At 40.8% G+C, this 20057-nt stretch overlaps 1 protein-coding gene across 4 annotated transcripts in view; it reads right to left on the bottom strand.

Annotated features, from left to right (window-relative positions):
• The window catches only part of LOC131462323 (unconventional myosin-Ic-like), an 85821-nt gene that overhangs the window by 4645 nt on the left and 61119 nt on the right, over window positions 1-20057 (bottom strand). For all 4 annotated transcript variants that reach the window (XM_058633407.1, XM_058633410.1, XM_058633409.1 and 1 more), the window contains 24 exons: window positions 17987-18185; window positions 16969-17049; window positions 16573-16752; window positions 14228-14326; window positions 13395-13508; window positions 11581-11652; window positions 11285-11407; window positions 10501-10574; window positions 9533-9638; window positions 8458-8538; window positions 6713-6804; window positions 6535-6629; window positions 6274-6320; window positions 5274-5354; window positions 4637-4742; window positions 2605-2722; window positions 2178-2291; window positions 2017-2093; window positions 1228-1296; window positions 1059-1143; window positions 817-976; window positions 428-511; window positions 230-323; window positions 48-103 (listed from right to left, as the gene is read on the bottom strand). In XM_058633407.1, the coding sequence (XP_058489390.1) occupies window positions 48-103; window positions 230-323; window positions 428-511; window positions 817-976; window positions 1059-1143; window positions 1228-1296; window positions 2017-2093; window positions 2178-2291; window positions 2605-2722; window positions 4637-4742; window positions 5274-5354; window positions 6274-6320; window positions 6535-6629; window positions 6713-6804; window positions 8458-8538; window positions 9533-9638; window positions 10501-10574; window positions 11285-11407; window positions 11581-11652; window positions 13395-13508; window positions 14228-14326; window positions 16573-16752; window positions 16969-17049; window positions 17987-18185 (2407 nt within the window). The remainder of the gene's footprint in view (window positions 1-47; window positions 104-229; window positions 324-427; window positions 512-816; window positions 977-1058; window positions 1144-1227; window positions 1297-2016; window positions 2094-2177; window positions 2292-2604; window positions 2723-4636; window positions 4743-5273; window positions 5355-6273; window positions 6321-6534; window positions 6630-6712; window positions 6805-8457; window positions 8539-9532; window positions 9639-10500; window positions 10575-11284; window positions 11408-11580; window positions 11653-13394; window positions 13509-14227; window positions 14327-16572; window positions 16753-16968; window positions 17050-17986; window positions 18186-20057) is intronic.

Here is a 20057-nt window from a genome sequence, read left to right as displayed (position 1 = left end):
AGACAAGTCAAACACGGCGTTTTACAAAAGGACTCTTTTCTACTGACCTTCATCTTCTCGCTGCCCAGAGCCTGCAGAGCCTTGGCATTGATGTCCTCTCCATCTGAGGGAATGAAGCAACAAGAGTGTGTTCAACACTGTGAAACACTGAAGGGATACTTCTGTTTGTTCAGGTGTGGTTGCAGGAAGTTTTGGATCAACATCTGCCTCCACCATCTGTGAATCTTACTGAGTCTGGTGCTGACAAAGAGTTTGGGCACACTCTGTGGGTAGTTGTCCTTCTTGTCCTTGAAGATCTCACTGGCAATCATCTTCTGCTCCATCTACACACACACACACACACACACACAATTCATGGCAGAGTTGTTGTTGAGTGACTGAGCAGTTTACAAAGAGCATGTGTAACTGGTGAAGAGGCAACATTCACCTGGTGTTTCCACTCTGGACTGATCTTCTTGCAGTAGCTCCACACCATGTTCTGCATGCACAGCTTACGCAAATGCTCCGATGCCTGGAAACACAACACTTCCCTTTTTAAGGTCATGAGACTTTGACCCTGGAATTAATCAACAAACTTTTCTCATGGTTTCTCATGGTGTCGCTTAAATATCCCTCACTATATTCAACTGCTCTTGCATTGTTGGGAGTTCAGGAAGCTCTTTGGTAAAAGATGACATGGCTGAGAGCAGCTTTAACCTCAGTTAAGACGAGTTATAAGCATTACTGTCATTTCAAATTTTTTGTTTTACAGACAGCAGTTTTTGGCCTTTTGAATTCTGCTTGGTCAAATCCTAATCCAAGTTTCCTCCTGCGTACCTCAGTGAGAGCGGCTGGAGGAACGGGCCAGCTCTTGTCCATCACGTTCTTGGGAAGGTTCCTGTGCAGATTCATGAGGAACGAGTAGCGAACGTAGTCCAGGAAATACTCGTTCTCTGGACAGCGCTCCTTGTGGCGGTAGATGAAGCCCTTGATGAACCTGTGTGTGACAGCGGCTGTGGTATGACGCACCTTCTACATTCCTGGAGTCCTGGCCTGTCTGACTGGATTCATCCTCTTACCTGCGGATGGTATCGGCAGCCTGACGTCTGCGCTTGGCTCTCCTCCTGGCCAGGATTCCCCTCCACCAGGCCTGGATGGCAATAGCTGCAAGGAAGTTCACATTATATTCATTTTAAAGTGCCTGGATTGTGTGCAGACACTGTATTTGTATGTGAGACGCTTCCTCACCTGCAGTTCGGAGCTTCTGGTATTTGGACTTCTGGCTGTAGCCTCTCCATCCTGCCTGTAGCTTGGTGGCTAAGCAGAGACAAAGGGTGCCAGAAAATATTTGAAATCAGGTTTAAAATCTGTTTTTAACAGCAAACACAACACCTTGGGTCACTTCATTGTATTTCTTTAAATCCCTATTCATTCCCTTCTTTATACATGTCATTTATGTTCTTTATTTATCGCATTTTGATGGCTTATTTATTATATTTTGAATTCTGCTAAATTATTAATGCACCCCACAGAGTGGGACTGAAGTATTGTTTTTTGGTGGCTGTGTGTGTGTGTGTGCTTCTGCACTTGCTTGCACTTGCCACTATGACCAACAGAGGGCGCCAGAGTCATGTTGCTATTGTCTTGTTACATTAGCTTTTATTTGAGGGAAAAGTGCAATGTAAAATTATAACTGGTTGATTAATTATACTGATTGTTGCTCGATAAAACCGTGTGTGTGACAGTTGTGTGATTTCTATCATTTCTGCTTTGACAAAAGGTCTCCATGGTAACCACATACCATCCCACAGTTGTCTCTTTTAGTATTGTATCAGCACGATTAATATCTCCCTCTCTGAAGTGATTTTTAATGAACTTACTGAGAGGACAAGAATATTGTTTGAAACAATTAAGAGCGTAAGATTGAGAAGATGATTTGGTCTGTCGATGACAACGTCTACATGGAGACAGAGACCACACCGTGAGCTACTACAAGCGCACAACATGATAGTAAAGTGTTGACAAACACTGTTTTACCCAGACTGTGTTTCCTGGTCTCTAGTGCATCCTCCGTGGAAAACAAGGTCTTTGGGAAGCGGATGAAGATTTTGGATCTGGAAAAAGAAGAAAACATTTTAGCTGTTTTACAAAATGCTTGTGTGTGTGTGTGTTTGTGTGTGTGTGTGTGTGTTGCACACCTGCCCAGTTTGTACTCCTCTGGCTTGTATCCCAGGTGTTTGACCAGGGTGGCCACTCCATCGGCCAGTTTCCCCTGCCAGTTTGGCCACGTGTCCGGACACAGAGACTTGTACCTTCAAAGACACGAGTCCAACAGACACAAGTGAAGACTAGACCAATGGTTTGGGGTTTAGAATTAAAGAAGATCAGGTCTTGATGTTAAATATTATCTAACCAGCTTCACTTGAAGAGGTTTAGAGACAAAACAATGAATATCATCATAAGTAAATGATGGTTGTGTCATTTTTCAAATGCAAATATGAAAAATGGTTCCTACTTCCACCTCTAACATATGAGGATCTTCTTTCTAGTTTATGTGATAGAGACCAGATTATCTTTGAGACTCATTCTTTTGATGTGTGTGTGTGTGTGTGTGTGTGTGCTCACCTCTGCAGGAAAACCTCGTAGCGTCGTCTGTAAGCAAAGCCGGCTCTCCTCACCCTCAGATTCTCCATCAGTCCCAGGTACTTGACCTGGTGACGTATCAGCACCTCATCAAATCGACCTGGGGACAGGGAGGACAGGGAGGACAGGGAGGACAGGGGAGAAGTGGGTGGAGTCAGCCTGAGACAAATGTAACATCTGTTGCACAAAACGAACCAGAGAAAACCAGTAAATGCTAAAGAGCAGGAGTAGGAGTGACAGAGGACAGAGAAACAAAAGACACGCTGTGGAGAGGAACAAAGACCGACGACCACACAGAGCGTCACACTGCAGCCTCTCATGCAGCTGCAAACTAACTAACTGAAAACACAAGACTCGTGCGACCTTTCTGGGAAATGATCAGGTAAGTGAAGCTGAGGAGCTGCTTCTACTGAGTTTAAAAGAACTGTCGCAACAAATCACTCACACAAATATAAACAATGACAACGTGACAATAAATATGTGATTCATTATTTTATACAGTAACGTGTTGGACAAACTAAACTCACGCAGTTCACTGCAAGTTAGAGAACAATAGCAATATTTTAATGCTACAAATTCAGCACTATTGAACTTTAAACTTTAAGCATTTAGTGCTGACCTAATGTAAAACAGGTTCAATATGCAACATCCTGTATATAAAGTACAAATAACTAGAGTGTGTTGTTACCGGGGCCACAATTCAGATTTGGTAGCCATGCCCGCAGTTGCATTTGAGGACCGCAGGAAATACTAGACCCTCATATGAATCTGCTGCGTTCAAATGTTTACAGTGTGAACACGACACACATTCACTACCTGTTGACTCTTACGTTTCCTGAAAACTCAGCATCTGTGATGGTTTGAGTTCCACTTGAGCACAGCGAGAGACACAGTGAGTCACAAGTTATTTCAAGACTTAAGACAAAGGTTAATAACTATGCCTTATTTCCTTATCCTCAGTTACTTCATCAATCATCCATTATTTGACATTTTCACTTTCATATGGTAAACGGCTAGAAAACGTCATGATAGCGCACTAGCTGCTACGATCCCTTTTCTCTGTGTCTGACATTCAAGCTCAACTGCAACAACTACTGGAGTTCAAGTATTGCACAATAAAACTTTAAATTAGGATTTAATCTTCTCATATTATTAGATTAGGGACGGGCCCCTGTTTGAATATTCAATGGTATCATTTGTGAAATATTCTAATATTCTAGTGCAGTGCATGAGAGTGAGTGAAAGTAATGCAGGGTTCACAGCATGTCCACGAGGAGCAGCAAAAGAGATGCATTCACAGACCCTGGGAAATGTAATCACTTCTATGGGATCGACAGCAGGGTGAGTTTAGAGGAGAAGCTTTGAGATGCATTCAATAAATCTCACACATTTCATCACTTCTGCAAACTCCCACATGAAGTCCACTGACTAAATGTGATAATGAATACATTTACACACGAGGAAGTCATTGTACTGTGGTTTTATGAGTGCAATCATTGATACATTAACAATAGTCACAGTAACTCATTGACTCTTTGTAATCAAGCAAATATTGAATAATCAAATACTCATACAAATGATCAGATCTATTATTAAGTCAAGTCTAGTCAACGCTAATTTATATAGAACATTTAAAATAACCACAGCTTAACAATAAAATCAAGGTCTCAACCTCAACTGGAGCTGAAAGCCAGTGAAAAGATCAGTGTCTTCAGTCTATGAAAGAGATTGTTAAAACTAAACGATCCTGTAAATGCTGAGTAATAAACATCAACATAATCATTCACATCACTCCACAGAAAGGCGGCGCTGATAGAATTATGGAAGAGCAAAAATAAACTCAATAAAAACTGAACTTGGATTTCCTCAAAAACAATGATTGAAAACACTAAAGAAAGTACTAAAAATGTTTGTTTATCCTGTAACGTACAAACTCAGTGATTAAACGATCGTGACATGATTTTACATGGCTTTGTTTTCTGCTACAAAAGGGGAAAAAGACGAGACTTCATACCTGCTTGTTTGGCGTCGTTGGGCTTGATGCAGCGGACGTATGACGGCTCCTTGGACATTAGGATCTCCATGAGTTTCGCCAGACTTGCTTTGAACTGGGTGGCTGCCTGGAGAGGCAAACCAAACGCACAGCAGAAAACAGAGAGACGGTGAGGGAGGGATGGATGTGAGGACAGGGGGGGACGTGAGTCACTAACACAGGGACAGATTAAAGAGGAGAGCAGGAAGTGAAGAGGTGAGCGGTGGATGGATGCAAATGGCAGCCTGCAGACAGAGGTGATGAGCTGATGAGGAGCCACATAAACAGAGGAGGGGCCGGCGTGACTGACACTGGGACTCTTTACTGACCAGCCTGTGACAGCACCCTCGACAAGTGTGTGTGTGTGTGTGTGTGTGTGTGAAGGGCATACAAGTGTCAGGGCATTCCTCAGTGAGTGGGAGGCCGCAGAGAATCCCCGCCAGACCGCCCACTCACCACTGCAGAGGGGAAACACACCACTGTTTGTTTATCTGTGGGAAAGTATGTTGGGATGCATGAGAGTCTGATTCATACCAGTGTGGAAAAGAGGCAGGGAAAACACACACACACACACACACACACACACACACACAGAGAGAGAGAGAGAGAGGAATCTCACCGTGTCAGGACGTTTCTTGTCACTGAGCTCCTCTCTGTCGAAACACTGGTTCAGGATCTTGTTCTCTGACATACACATCACCTGCACAGACACACACACAGACACACAAACAGAAGATTTAACCCTGAAATCATTGACATAGTTTTACCCACAATCAAACCATGGAAGTTAAAGCTGTAGTGCGTAACTTTTAAAGTGACACAACGTCGTATATCAGCCTTCAAATAATGTCTCCAAGATTCTTCTGATGCTACATGAACCTCAGTCAAAGCCGGAGCAGGTCTGCATCACCTGCGTTGGCACCTCGGAAATTCAAAAATAACGACAACATTGTCCTTCACGACATAGGTCTGGTCCATCTCAAACATGAGATCATGAGAATATATAATATATAAGCCAGATTGAAAATGCAGCCTATGAAAACTACAGCATGTGCACACACACACACACGTTTTCATACCATTGTGAGGACACACAATGGACATAATCTATTACTTTTATTGGATCTCACAAAGATATAAAGTACACACACACTCACACTCACACACTGTCATCAAATATCCTTAATCTGAAAAAAAACTATTTTCTTTTACTTTCCTATGTTTGGGGTTAGCTGTCTGTTCTACACATACACACACGTGCACGTACACGCGTACATGCAACACACACCCACAAACACGAAATAAAATATCAAGGTAAGGTAAGGGTCAGGCTTTAAGTGGTTGTGGTTAAGGTTAGGGATAAGGCTTTGTTTAGGCTGTCAATGCAGAGTCCTAAGAAGTAGAGCTGCACAAACCTGTGCATGTGTGCAGTTTGTATTTGACATCCTTTCATTGCCTTTTCTGTTATAAATAACACTGACCATGTTAGGACCAGTACTCGTGCTCAAATACTGGTTCCACTGAGGTAGAACTGCATTTTGAGGCACTGGTTAAAGTTAAAGGGGTTTGCAGTAAACATGTTGTGTTTATTTATTCTCCTATTCTTAACTCTGTCTCACCTCCTTTAAGTTCCTGAAGAGCAGATCATTGTTCTTGTCCAAAAATCCTGAGGAGAAAAACATTCAATGAAAGTTTGAAAGAATCACTGAATATTTTACAGTGTTTAATGATTTGATGACACATTTTACACGTGCAGTTTCATTCATTTATCAAATACTTACAGGTGCAGTTATTATTTGGTGAAATAGCATCATTTAAAATAACTATTGATCCACGACAAACCACCAAAGACCTTTTAACTTGAGTTGACTGAAACATACCGTTGACGTTGTAGTTGACCTCTCCAGCATAATGCAGCAGTCTGAATTCATCACGACCCATGATCTTCCTGGTCTTTCCATCGGCCAGTTTGTGACTGCAGAGAAACAGACGTCAGTAAAGGGTTAAAATACCATATTCACAGATAACAGGAGCATCAAAAAGATTCATCAAACTCACGTGACAAAGTGCGCGTGTCCTCCCACAGTGTCCTCCAGCTTCTCCAGGAAGGTGTGGTCACTGGCGTCTCCAGGTCTCAGACACTCCTCATCCTGAGAGAAGGAGCTAGCCGTCAGTCACATGATCTCACACGAGTGTCAGAAATGATCGTTTGACCATTTACATGCATTTGTTACCATCATGGATGAAGAGATCAATAGTACTTTCATGTCCACCAGGTAATATGAAGACACAGTCTGGCTTTGTCTCACCATGATAAAAAAATCTCTAATCTTAATCTAATCAGTCAACACATTCCATTTTATTTGTTTATTAAAGCTGCAGTAGGTAAGATTTCCTCCTAGGGTCGTTACATACGATTGTTTTAAGAACTCCTCCCTCCAGGTGAGCATGAACACACTCATGAACACACTCATGATCCTAATACATGACAAATAAACCAAGGACATCGCGACATGTCTGAAAGGCTCCGCCCACATTCACTCAACTCTCTTTCATTCACGTTGTTTTTACGCTACATCTCAGACGAGGAGCGAGGAGCGAGGAGCCTGTTGTCACAACATTACACTTTGGTTTGAGGTTCACAAAAAGGGAAATACTTCATATTGTGTCACATCTGCACTACATTACAAAAGACTGTGTAAGAAACTGAGTCACACAGACGTGCAGGAAATGGCTGCTGCTGGTAACGTGTGTGTGTGTGTGCTGTGCACAGAGGTTATAGTTTCTCAACAAACTATTCAACTGATAATTAAGATTTTGGATAGAGAAGGAATGGAACTGCAGCGAGCACACGGTCTCAACAGAGGACACAATGCTTTATGGGATTATGCCAAACTGACGCTGTATGGAACTGCAACTAATTGCGGCGTAGATGGAATTAGAACTTAAACGATGAATTGATTATTCATCGATTACTAAATGAATCTAAATTAAGCTTTTTTTCAGCTGATTTCTGATTGTTTTAGCTTCTTAAATGTGAATATATTCTTCATTTCTTTGCTTCATATAACAAAGGAATCATTAAAATGAATCATTTTGGTTTTTGGACAAAACAAGTCATTTGAGAACATCATCATTTCCAGGTTTGACGAACACTGATCAAACCTTTTCTGACATTTTATGGACCAAACGATTCCAACTACGATTAATCGTTAGTTGCAGCTCTAGCCATCACATCATGTGGATGGAGGTATACGCCACAAAAAAACAGTCATAATATTACGTGTTTATTCTAGTAATATTACATCTTTTCTCTCTTAACATTCCTACTTTATTCTCAACAGCTTAGATATTTTGTTTTCTTCAGTACATACAGAAGTCTAGTTCACTCCCAGATTATTTGTTATCACAATGACAGATTATCATGGCGTTATTATTGAATGTTGCTCACTGCAATGTGAAGTTAAAAAAACAAACTGAACCATAATAAGAACATGCTTTAGTTTTATCAGAAAAATGCACAATCTCTTGTGACTTTCCATATAATATACACTTAATGTAATAAATGTATTTGATCTACTGTCTAATGATTTTGCAGATAACTTTGATATAATAATCCCGTGTAAACATGGTCTAATAAGTGGAGATGTGACGTTTCTCTAACTGCTGGACGGCTGTTACACATACACTATGACATATTGTGTTGCACAGGGTAAATGAATTGAAACATTAAATTAAAGACCACTTTCTTTTTATGATCTTGTCTAGAAATCAGAGACAGTGAGAGAAGAGCGTCTCCTCACCAGAATGGAGATGATGCCTTTGAACTTCTCCTCCACCAGGTCACAGATGATCTTGTTGTTGAAGTATTGCACTGGCTCCCACTGAAAACATAAAACCATCCATTTCCTTAGACATCAGGAGAAATTTGACCCAAAATTACTTCACCTTGTGTCTAACAGTCACATTATATTATATTATATATATATTATAATATAATTATTATAATGAAATCCTTTTTTTCTCTTGTTTTTTGGAGCCAGATGTTTGTGTCAATGCCAAAAACTCCATCTGTTCTAAGGTATTTTGTCAATCACCTGCACAATTAAAGGAATCTGGACGTGTGCACGCGCACACACACACACACACACGCACACACACACACACAGCTCTACAGGCTGAGTGCAGCATTATTAGGTTATGTTTTCTGTAACTGCCACATAATTTCCACAGATGGCAGACAGCACGGCCCACAGTGCTGATGTCGGATAATAATGGGCTCTTTGAGAGGTGAATCCAAGTTTCTCCCACAACCTGTTGTTCCCTGACCCGTGCATTTACATTAGACACAAAAACACAGAGAGGCCCTTGTTCCAAAGATGCAAAACAAAACAGTATAAATGCAACGAATAAGAGATGAAGGCGCAGAGACAGGGACGCAGCTGTGGATGAAACATCTGTACAGTACAAACAAATGTCTGTTACAGTGACACTAATCCTGTCAGCTTTATATGACTCACTCACTCGGTTTCCTCTGTTTAATTTTGAACACACATTTAAAGTCTTAAATTTGATATTTTAATGTGAATGAACAAAAAGCCAATTAAGAGGGTTAAGGGATTCATTTCTGATGAGGCAGCATTTAGGAAAAATATGGGCATGTCCGGTAAATGACTTTGAATAAAGGAATTACTTTCAACTTTTCTGTAAGACTTTCTACTTCTGCATTTACCCCATCAGAAAAATCCATAATTCACTGTGCCAGAATTTGAAGGAGGAAAAGAAGTGAGCAAACATCTTGGATTTAATTTCAGGGGGGATTGTGAGTGGGAAAGGAAGCAGACAGTGAAGTGGAGAAGGAAGGAGGTGATGTCTGACCGTGATGCCCTCGGCTTCATACTCCTCCTGCTCTGACTTGAGGGTGAGCTCAATGAAGAGCTGCTGCAGTTTCTCATTACAGTAGTTGATGCAGAACTGCTCAAAGCTGCAGACACACACAAACAAACAAACAAACAAACAAACACACAAACACACATTAGTACACAGAGTAGATCCACGACATCTTTAGATCACCACTCTTCTTAGAGAGCGGAGTGTACACTTCACTAACCTTAACTTTGACTAAATGATTATATTTATATATTATATTTGTATATAAACACTCATCACACTGGTTATACTAGTGCTTGCATACATCTCACATCTCATCTAAATCAATGGCATTGCTTCTTTAGCTCAACACTCAGAGCTAAGTGACACAAAGGTATAAAAATACACGCGTTATTAAGTGAATTCCCTGAGACGTATAGAGACAAATCAAACTGGAAACACTAACATTTATCCATCCATCCATTTTCTACCGCTTTATCCTACTTTGTGAAAACCGATCATGACATCTACTAATGAGGTTATGTTTTTGGGTCTCAGTAAAGGACAGATTTGGATTAAATATGCTAGGGATGTAGGTCGTGGTTTAAAGAGACTATTCTGACATGCACAGAAGTAAAAGCAGGAGAAGAAGCTTCACTTTTCACTTTCTGTCATAAACAAACGCAGCATGTGCCCTCTCATCTCCTCACTGTCCACTCTCCGTCTCATTGTCCTCCTCGTCCATGTGTGTGACTTTCGTGTCTGGTCATTATTGGTTTTTTTTTGTGATGAAAATACAGCAGAAAATACAGCGTTTACGTGGATCAGACACACGATGCGACACCAAACCAGGTGGTCATGATCGGACTGTTTATATGAACATTGGTTCATATTTTTATTACGCTCAGGCTTATTTGTGTCCATGTAAACACAGCTAGTGAGGAAAGTGAGTGTCAGAGTTGCTTTCTCAACTGTACCTGTTGTTCTGGAAGACCTCAAAGCCGTAGATGTCCAGCAGACCAATGACTGAGTAATTCTTGCAGGAGTCGTCCTGTTAAAGAAACACAACAAAACTTGCCTTTAACTCTATTTCAAGGTGATGCTAACATGCACAAAAATAATGCATCAAATGATGTGTATTAATATATCAAGTATATCTCATTCAAACATAATGATGTAGTCTAGTTCTCTCCCAGATTATATGTTATCACAATGAAAGATTATCATGGAGTTATTATTGAATATTGCCACTAACATGTTGCTCACTACAAAACTGTAATAACATATGGAATCAAATAAACACTGTAATTACTGTATAAAATGTCCATGCATAAAAGGGCATATTTCTATTCATTTTCTTAAGTGAGTTAGACTCACTCTGAAACTATACTATAGTAAAATATGCCCAAATTGTAGTATTGAGAATGTCCACAAGATGGAGCTGTGCTGTCAAAGAATAGACATCTGTGCAACTGTGTCAAACTAATGACATTAGATTTGACTTCAAAACAGAATAGTAAACGACTTTGTCTCAGAGGAGTGAATGTGAAAGACGGATGATAAAATGTTGTGAGTGTGTGTGTGTGTGCGTGTTCATGTATAAACCACAGGAAGCCAACCTAATTTCTGAGGAAGTGAACTGTAGTTGCGTTAAGGTCAGGCATTAAGTGGTTCTGGTTAAGGTCAGGGATGACACTTAGTTAAGGCCGTGCAGATGAACAGAAGTCATTACAGAGTCCTGAGAGCAACAGCTGCACTAACCTGTGCACAAGCCAGCGAGGTGTTGATCTTGTTGACCAACCAGGTGAAGGTGCGTCCATACACTGCCTTGGACAGAGCATCTCGGGCAGATGACGCTTGCTCTAGGTTCAGTGGGCTCATCAGCTGATGAAAACACACACACACACACATTAACAAACACCAGATTGAGACAGAGTGGACATGTCCAAAACAGACTGCAGACAGTAAGAATATAATTACACAGACATTAGGAGAGCGCTGGACACAAATACTTATTACACACTGGCTCTACAGTGACGGTGTTTACGTAAACCTACCTCCTCTCCCTTGGCAATTATCTTCCTGTGTGTGAGTGCCTCTGTCAGCACTGAGCCGTTCACTCCTAACAACTGGAGAAGCACAACAACATCAGCACACCACACTACACATGTAACAGTGACAACCACGCACACACAACAGTGGGAGAGACATCGCTCATAGAGACTCATAGAGGCTCATAGAGGCTCATAGAGGTTCATAGAGGCTCATAGAGGCTCATAGAGACTCATAGAGACTCACAGAGACTCATAGAGACTCACAGAGACTCACAGAGACTCACAGAGACTCATAGAGACTCATAGAGGCTCATAGAGACTCACAGAGACTCATAGAGACTCACAGAGACTCATAGAGACTCACAGAGGCTCATAGAGGCTCACAGAGGCTCATAGAGGCTCATAGAGACTCATAGAGGCTCATAGAGACTCATAGAGACTCATAGAGGCTCATAGAGACTCATAGAGACTCATAGAGGCTCATAGAGGCTCATAGAGACTCATAGAGGCTCATAGAGACTCATAGAGACTCATAGAAACTCATAGAGACTCATAGAGGCTCATAGAGGCTCATAGAGGCTCATAGAGACTCATAGAGGCTCATAGAGACTCATAGAGACTCATAGAAACTCATAGAGACTCATAGAGGCTCATAGAGGCTCATAGAGGCTCATAGAGACTCATAGAGGCTCATAGAGACTCATAGAGGCTCATAGAAACTCATAGAGACTCATAGAGACTCATAGAGGCTCATAGAGGCTCATAGAGACTCTTAGAGACTCATACACTGCATATACAGGTACAATAGTTTGACTGTGATTCAGAGGGATAATTGTACAATTATCAGAATTGTTCTCCTGTTTGACAGCATAGTGTATTCAAGAGCTGAAACAATTAATCAGTTAATCGATTATTAATCGATTGCTAAATTAGTCGACAACTATTTTCATAATCGATTAATCGGTTCGAAGCTTTTTTTTATGATTAAAATGAGATTTCTGATAGTTTAAGCTTCTTAAATGTGAGTATTTTCTTCATTTCTTTGCTCTTGATAACAAAGAAATCATTAAAAGTCAATCATTTTAATAACAAATAACAATAACACCACATTTTTTAAGGTTTTCTGACATTTTACAGACCAAACGATTAATCGATTAATCAAGAAAATTGCACACGTGTTGTCGTGTTTGAATAGGAAATGTGATAACGTTAATGTTTTATAATATATATATATATTCATAGTGCATAGTTTTCAGTTCCATTTAACAATGCACTAAACATTTACAGATAAAAATGTTAAAGGCCAGAGTTGTGCCTTCATTTTATTTTATTTATCACATTAAAAATGTCAGAAATGCTGCTACAAGCTGCAAAGTTCATTCAAAGTTGAATGAACTATCATCTTAATTGTCTTTATGTTTATTTTATTTAAACACTTAAAGCTAATGATGGTTATAGACGTGCAGCTGCATGCTGCTGCGAGAAGCTGCTGCATCACTGCAGATCCAGAAGAGATGCAGGCTCCTCCTTTTCCTCCAATTCAACATGAATGATTCGGACTGAAGTCTCTTCTGTGTTATATTAAAGGCATTTTAATAGTGTAAAAGTGAGTGCTTTGGAGTTTTTCTTCAACTACTGAGGTTACTTTATGCTTAAAATTAAAAATGTGTATACAGGCGGATGGAAAACAGCCTACATAACTAAAGGTCGTCCTCCTTTTTTTATCCCTCGCTGTACTGCCAGCAGAGAATAATCTTATTCCCTCGTCTCCTGTTAGCAGTGTTTATGAAGCCAGTTGGTGCATGACATCGTCTTACCCTGGCCAGATACTTGATCTGTGTGTCAGAGGTGATGCAGGCGTTGCCGCCCTCCTCGCTCCCATACTGCACATTTCCCAGGTGGAGCACGCTGGCAATGATGTTCAACAACTCCTACATGGAGAAAGCACAGCGAACCAGGGGGAAAGGGAGAGATGGGAATGAAAGGAGAGGGTGGTGTTGAAGGGAGAGGGGGAGAGTGTCACAAAGAGGATGGAGAGAACAAAGGTAAAGAGATGAGAAACTGCAGTTACAATAACATCTGCCCAATAAAAGTTTGAAATGACTTGGAAGATAAGAACGGTTTCGTTTCAACTTAGTTTAAAAGACTAAAAAACAAAAGCAAACCTTTTAAGAATCGACTGGAGGAACATGGGTTTGTACAAATCCAATAATTTGTGCTTTTACTGGGTCTCAGTTCTGATCACATATAATAAATAATTGAAGGCTGCAATGCTAAGTCAATAAATTGATTATTAATCAATAACTAAATTAATAATTGACTATTGTGACAATTGTTCAAAACAAGTTAACCCTGATTTGTCAGTTTCTGAAATGGGAACAATTTCTGGTTTCTTTGCTCCATATAACAAAGTTAGTTGTTATAAAAAAACAACATCAGAGAGAAAACAAAAACCGAGAACAATTAGTGTCTCGGAAAACATACAAACCTAGTCAAGATCTACTACACATTTGGACATCCCATATAAATTAAACCCCGAACAGGGGGGAGAAAGTACATTCGACAGGCGACGCCCACAAAATGACAAAAACAGTGTGGAAACGAGCTGCTGCTAATATCATAATTGACACCACTTGGCATCAGCCCTCACCTCCACATCGTCCTGGTTAAAGCCAATAACAGTCAAGGCTTTTCTCACCACCTTCCAGTCACTGCGATCATTGATGGAGCTCACTTTGGGACAGTTACCCTAAAAAGAACACACACACACACACACAGAGAGAGAGAGAGAAAACACAGGTTAACGACCTAAAGAGGTTTGAATGAGCTCTTTATTCACCATTTAGTTTAACATGTCCTTGCAAGTTCAATAACATGTAAACACCTATTAACATGTTCAGTAAACACCTATTTAAACACGCACAAGGTGTTCCTGCTCAGTGGTGTGTGTGTGTGTGTGTGTGTGTGTGTACATGGAGGGTAGGTTAGTGCCTTAAGGCAAAGGTTCCCCAGAGAATAGCTCCTCTCTCCTCACTTAGAGTCCCTGACTAAGAGCCTATTAAGCACAACTCCCACAGGGACGTACATGGATGAGACCAGTGACTTCCAGGTCAGGAGGACCAGAGGCAGCCAGAGCAGGACTGAGGGGGACGAACTTCCATCAGTCGCTCTACTGTACACTATCTGCAGGTTTTTATTAAAGGGCCAAAAGTTACTGGCAGTGTTGCAAGTTTCCCTGCTGAAAATAGACATATTTACATAAGTCTATATCTAGGGCTGGGTGGTTTCCACAATTACACAATAATGTTTATACTTTCACTTAAACCCGTGCTCCAGTTTTGGTGTGTGGAGTGTGGAAGAAACAACACGTCGAGCCTCAGTGTCTCACCCAACATCATGTGAAGCATGTGTGAGGCAGGAGAGGAGGATGAAGGAGCACCTGCATCTTCACCACTCTTTATTTTTACATTCAATGAGGAATTCTGGAGGAATGTACCAAGTGCTAATGGGGGTGTTTTCAGAGCACCCCTGTTCCACAGGTAACAGCGTGTCTTCAGAGAACACCCCCCTTGTTTCAGTATTTTGGATTAGCCCAACCCACAGGAGACAGAAAGATTAAAGAACGTCCGGTGGTTTTATTTCATGTTGAGCGACAGTCAGTCGTCCTCTAACATCCACGTCACAGACGTCACAGACGTCACAGACGTCACAGACGTCACAGACGTCACAGACGTCACAGACGTCACAGACGTCACAGACGTCACAGTGTGGCAGCATTTTACAAAAATAGATGGCGATAAAAAAGTCAAATGCAAAGTTTGCCAGCAACAGCTCGACTACAAACACTGACCTAAATTCTCCCTGTGCAGTGAAGAAAGTTCAGGTAAGCCCAAAACATTACATTACAGTGGAGAGCTGACAGGATGCCATGAATAGACAAAATAAAAACTAAATAATAAATTGCAGTGTTTTCCCAACATTCATTCAGCAGTGGCATCACTGCAAGCTCTTTCATCCTCTCATCTCTTTCCACTGGCTCTCATGTGAGGGTGTTACATCACTCAGACACGACTGCACAGAGGGGAGGAGTTAATAAAAATGCATCTACAACATTCAAATGAACTTTTTAAAGTGCTTTGCTGCACCTCTGAGCTGAGTGAGGGAGTGTGAACATGACACATTATAAAGTAAAAAAAGGGTGTCTCACATCCTGTCACTGCTGCTTCAGCTGAAACAGCACTATTATTATATTATATTATATATCGTGTATGAATGAAAACTCCGCTCTGTCCAGTCTGAGTTTTCAAAGAGGAAATCCTCCTTCTGGCTCGAGTTTGTTGTTAAAGTAAATAAACGACGTACAGTGACTACAACTGTAACCAACAACACGTAACCAGGGTAATGAATAATATGCCAACTGGCACAAACACAGGTCTACAGTGTATTTTAGATAACATCTATCACATTATTATATTTATTATACTAAACATTCATCTGTATGCAATTTGAATGAGCTTGATACTGTGCAGCAGTGTTAATTCAGGTAGGTAATAAATATAATACATTAGTAAAGGTAATAATAATATGGTATCATGGCATAAGTATTTTATAAGGTCAGTCCTTCGTTCATAAGGTAAAATCTATTTATTTATCCTATTTTCTTTTTCTTCTCCATCTGATAAAATACACAATATTGTTTAATGATAACAAACAACATAAACTAATGGTCTATCTTTCCAAACTACATTTTATGTGTGCACTGCAGTGTAATCACATACAGTGTTTTCAATAAAACAAATGTATAAACTAAATATTAAACGTGAGAAATAAGTCAAAAATGAAAATAAAAAATAAACTTTGACATATATGACAAACATGATGATGATGATGATGATGATGATGATGAGGAGGAGCCTCTTGATAATATGGTTAATGATCATGTTGCTGTTGTCATGCCATCACAGACACAGACACAGAAGCAGTGGATGAACGTACTTTGACGAGGAACTGGTACTGCTGAGGGTTCCGCTCGAGACCCAAGCCTCTCAGCAGGTCTTCTTCTCCTCCTTCAATCAACTGATAGAAAATGTGGAAGTTTCTTTCTCCGTGGTTCTGGTGGACGACGCGGGACTTCTCCAGCAGGTAGTTGATGATGTGGCCTCCCACTGGGGCGCCCTGCCAACGGGACCAAGGCCAGGGAGAGGGAGAGGAGGAGGAAGAAGAAGAAGAAGAGGAGGACTGGGTGAGGCTAGGGTACTGAGGTACATGCAGGTTCCACAGTATGACCAAGTTTAAATCTTAATATTAAAATAGTAAGTTTGGATTTTCTTTGGAAAGAAACAATATATAGAAAGTAAGACATGGAGGACAGTGTTCACTCATGCCGCTCACCTTGAAGTCAAACTGAATGTCCATGTACTTGCCAAAGCGGCTGGAGTTGTCGTTGCGCAGCGTCTTGGCGTTACCAAAGGCCTGTGTGGGAGCAAAGACACGGAGAATGACTGGCACAGTAAGAGGAGTGGTGTTCAGGGACCACAGTTGTTAGAGTCCCTGCAGTGTTTGTCTCCACGACAGTAGCATGGAGGAAACACATCTGGGAAACATCTGGGTGAAACATGCCAGACATGAACACAAGTAACCACAGAGGCCGTCAAACAGACACAGGAGCAGTCAGTGCTCCGTTCTTTACACTTCACCAGCATATTTCCTGCTCAACCTGATGCTTTCATGTGTGCTCACGTGTATGAAACAACAACAACAACAACAACAACAACAACAACAACAACAACAACATCCGCAGACCTGGACGATCCCTCACCCACACACACACACACACAGACACACACAGACACACACAGACACACACGTCAGGGCCTGCTGCAACCATGACCTACTGTAGGTGCTGGTCGCCTCGACCACACCCTGAACATTTAATAGAATTACAACACCGGTTTTGTTTACTTTTGCCTGTAGGTGGTGCAATGACTGTAATTGTTAGTTGGCATGGAGATGAACAGGAAACAGCCAAATATGGGCAAAGTCAGGACAACTTCCTCCGTCATGGAGGAGGATTCATTTTGCTGCATCTTTGGATGAAAATGACGACATGACTGTGGATTAAATAATGAATGAGCTGTCAATCTGGCCCCTTTTATAAAGTCCTTTATAAAATGAACATCATGTTCTATTGAAGGAGATCTGAAACTAGTGGTTGAGACTATTTTCTCCTCAGGGAAGTGTTCATCACTGATGTCATGAAGTGAGATGTGCGAACAGCAGAATCACCCCGGTGGCTAATCCACATTTGCGTCCTTCAGAGAACTGGAAGACTACGTCTGCTTTTTATATATAATCTGTGGTAAATACGTCTTATGACAAGATTTCAAATGTGTGTGCAGCAGCGTCTCACCTCCAGCACAGGGTTGGACTGCAGCAGCCTGTCTTTGATGGTCTGCACGTGATCACTGATGGGACAGGTCACAGCGTAGTACTGGAGGATCTTCTTGGATGCCTCCGTCTTCCCAGCTCCACTCTCCCCAGAGATCAAGATGCACTGGTCCTTCCTCTCTGTCCTCATGGAGCGGTACGAGTTATCTGCTACAGCATAGCTGGAGGGACGAAGGGAAAGTCACCGTGAGGCAGGGAGACAGGGAGACAGGGAGACAGACGGCAGAGCTGCAGACTCATGTCCAAACACAACATGCGTCTTTGAACCACAAACACAAAACACTCAACATCACAACGTTTTTAACATGTGAAGAATTTTATGGCACACTAAATAACTATTGTTATGGGTTCTGATTAAAAATACAATTTTAAAACACTGAGAACTGTAAAAACCATGTTAGACTGTCATATTAATGTGAAGCATGTCAATCATCTAGTGCAGCTGAATATCCCTCACCTCCATGGTTGAGGAGCGATGTAGCCTTTAGTTACATTACATTACATTACATGTCATTTAGCAGACGCTCAATGACATGTAATGTAATGTAATGTAACTAAAGGCTACATAGTTAACATAAAAACTCAAAAGATATTTTACAGTGGTCTGTGTAGAGCTGACCCACCTCCTGATGTAAATATAGATTCAATTCTGGGATAATGAAAAGCAACAACTAGGTGATTGTGGACTAAAATGTATTATTTTATCTTCAATATCTGCCAAATGACAATGATTTCAAATACATTTTACACACTGGACCATGTTCAATGAAGAAAACTTCAAACACAAAAGCCACTTATGGGTGTAACACGTATCACAACATTGTCACATTATCTCCTTAAAGAGCTGATATCGTTGTTGCTCAGTTGTTCAGGACGTATTTTTAACACAGATTTTGACTAAAGGATTTCATTGACAGCAAAGGTTGCATAGTGTCACTTTAAGCAGCTTGTTGCAGCTCTATATGGGTGTAAAAACTCAATTATGACATATGGATTGTTACAAAACTCCAACGATCAGTTTGAATTTTACGACAAAATATTAGGGTTACATTGACGAAAACAAAATTCACAGGCTTCGAGAATAAAGTCGTAAATTTACAAGATTAAAGTCGTCAGAATAAAGTCTTAATTTACGAGATTAAAGTCGTACATTTACGAGATTAAAGTCGTCAGAATAAAGTCTTAATTTACGAGATTAAAGTTGTAAATTTACGAGATTAAAGTCATACATTTACGAGAACAAAGTCGTAATATTCGAACCTGTTTTTTTAGAAGAGAGCAAGAAAACGCATCTTTTCCACAGAAAGAAAGTCGTAAATTTACGACTTTATTCACGTAAATTTACGACTTTAATCTCATAAATATACGACTTTGTTCACGTAAATTTACGACTTTATTCTCGAAGTCTGTGAATTTCAATGTGGCCCAAACACTCTGTCGTAGAGTTTTCAGTAGTCAGTTGAATAAAAGAAAAACATTATATATCACTCACATGACATATAAATATCAGAAACTTTATGACTAAATGGAATTCAGTAAACTGAGCCACATGATAATAACGACGTGTTGCTCTTGTGTAATCTGTATCCTATGAAAGCGCTGCATAGAAAGACCCTGGATGTTCCCAGCATGAATCACAGAGTCTGACGCTGTATCACTCGTCAGTCCTGTGCTGTTATCAGCACCGCTGTGTTGTTTCAGTCTGTTTGGGCACAAGTTTGACATCAGGCTAAACACTCGCGGAAGAAGTGGAGTAATGTGGCCATCACGGTGTCTTTACTGTACAGTGTGTGTATGTGGTGAGTGAGCGTGATGTTTGGGGAGAGCTTGATGCTGGGGGTCAAGTTGAGGTCAGAGGAATTCCCTCCCTAGGGAGGAAACTTCTTTCTGCTTTCTTTCCTTTCCATCCCACCGTCCCCTTATTTCGAGCCAGCCCTCCTACTCTCTGTGCCAAAGCACATCTTTCTTTCCACTCAGAGGGAGAGAAAATATTGGCCCAACACTCAGGTGCTGAAGTAAATAGAGGACAGCAG

This window comes from Solea solea, chromosome 7 (assembly GCF_958295425.1).
Source record: "Solea solea chromosome 7, fSolSol10.1, whole genome shotgun sequence".
In the NCBI taxonomy this organism is placed as follows: domain Eukaryota; kingdom Metazoa; phylum Chordata; class Actinopteri; order Pleuronectiformes; family Soleidae; genus Solea; species Solea solea.
Note: the sequence above shows the minus strand (reverse complement) of the source record. Positions and strands in the feature narration are given on the sequence as shown.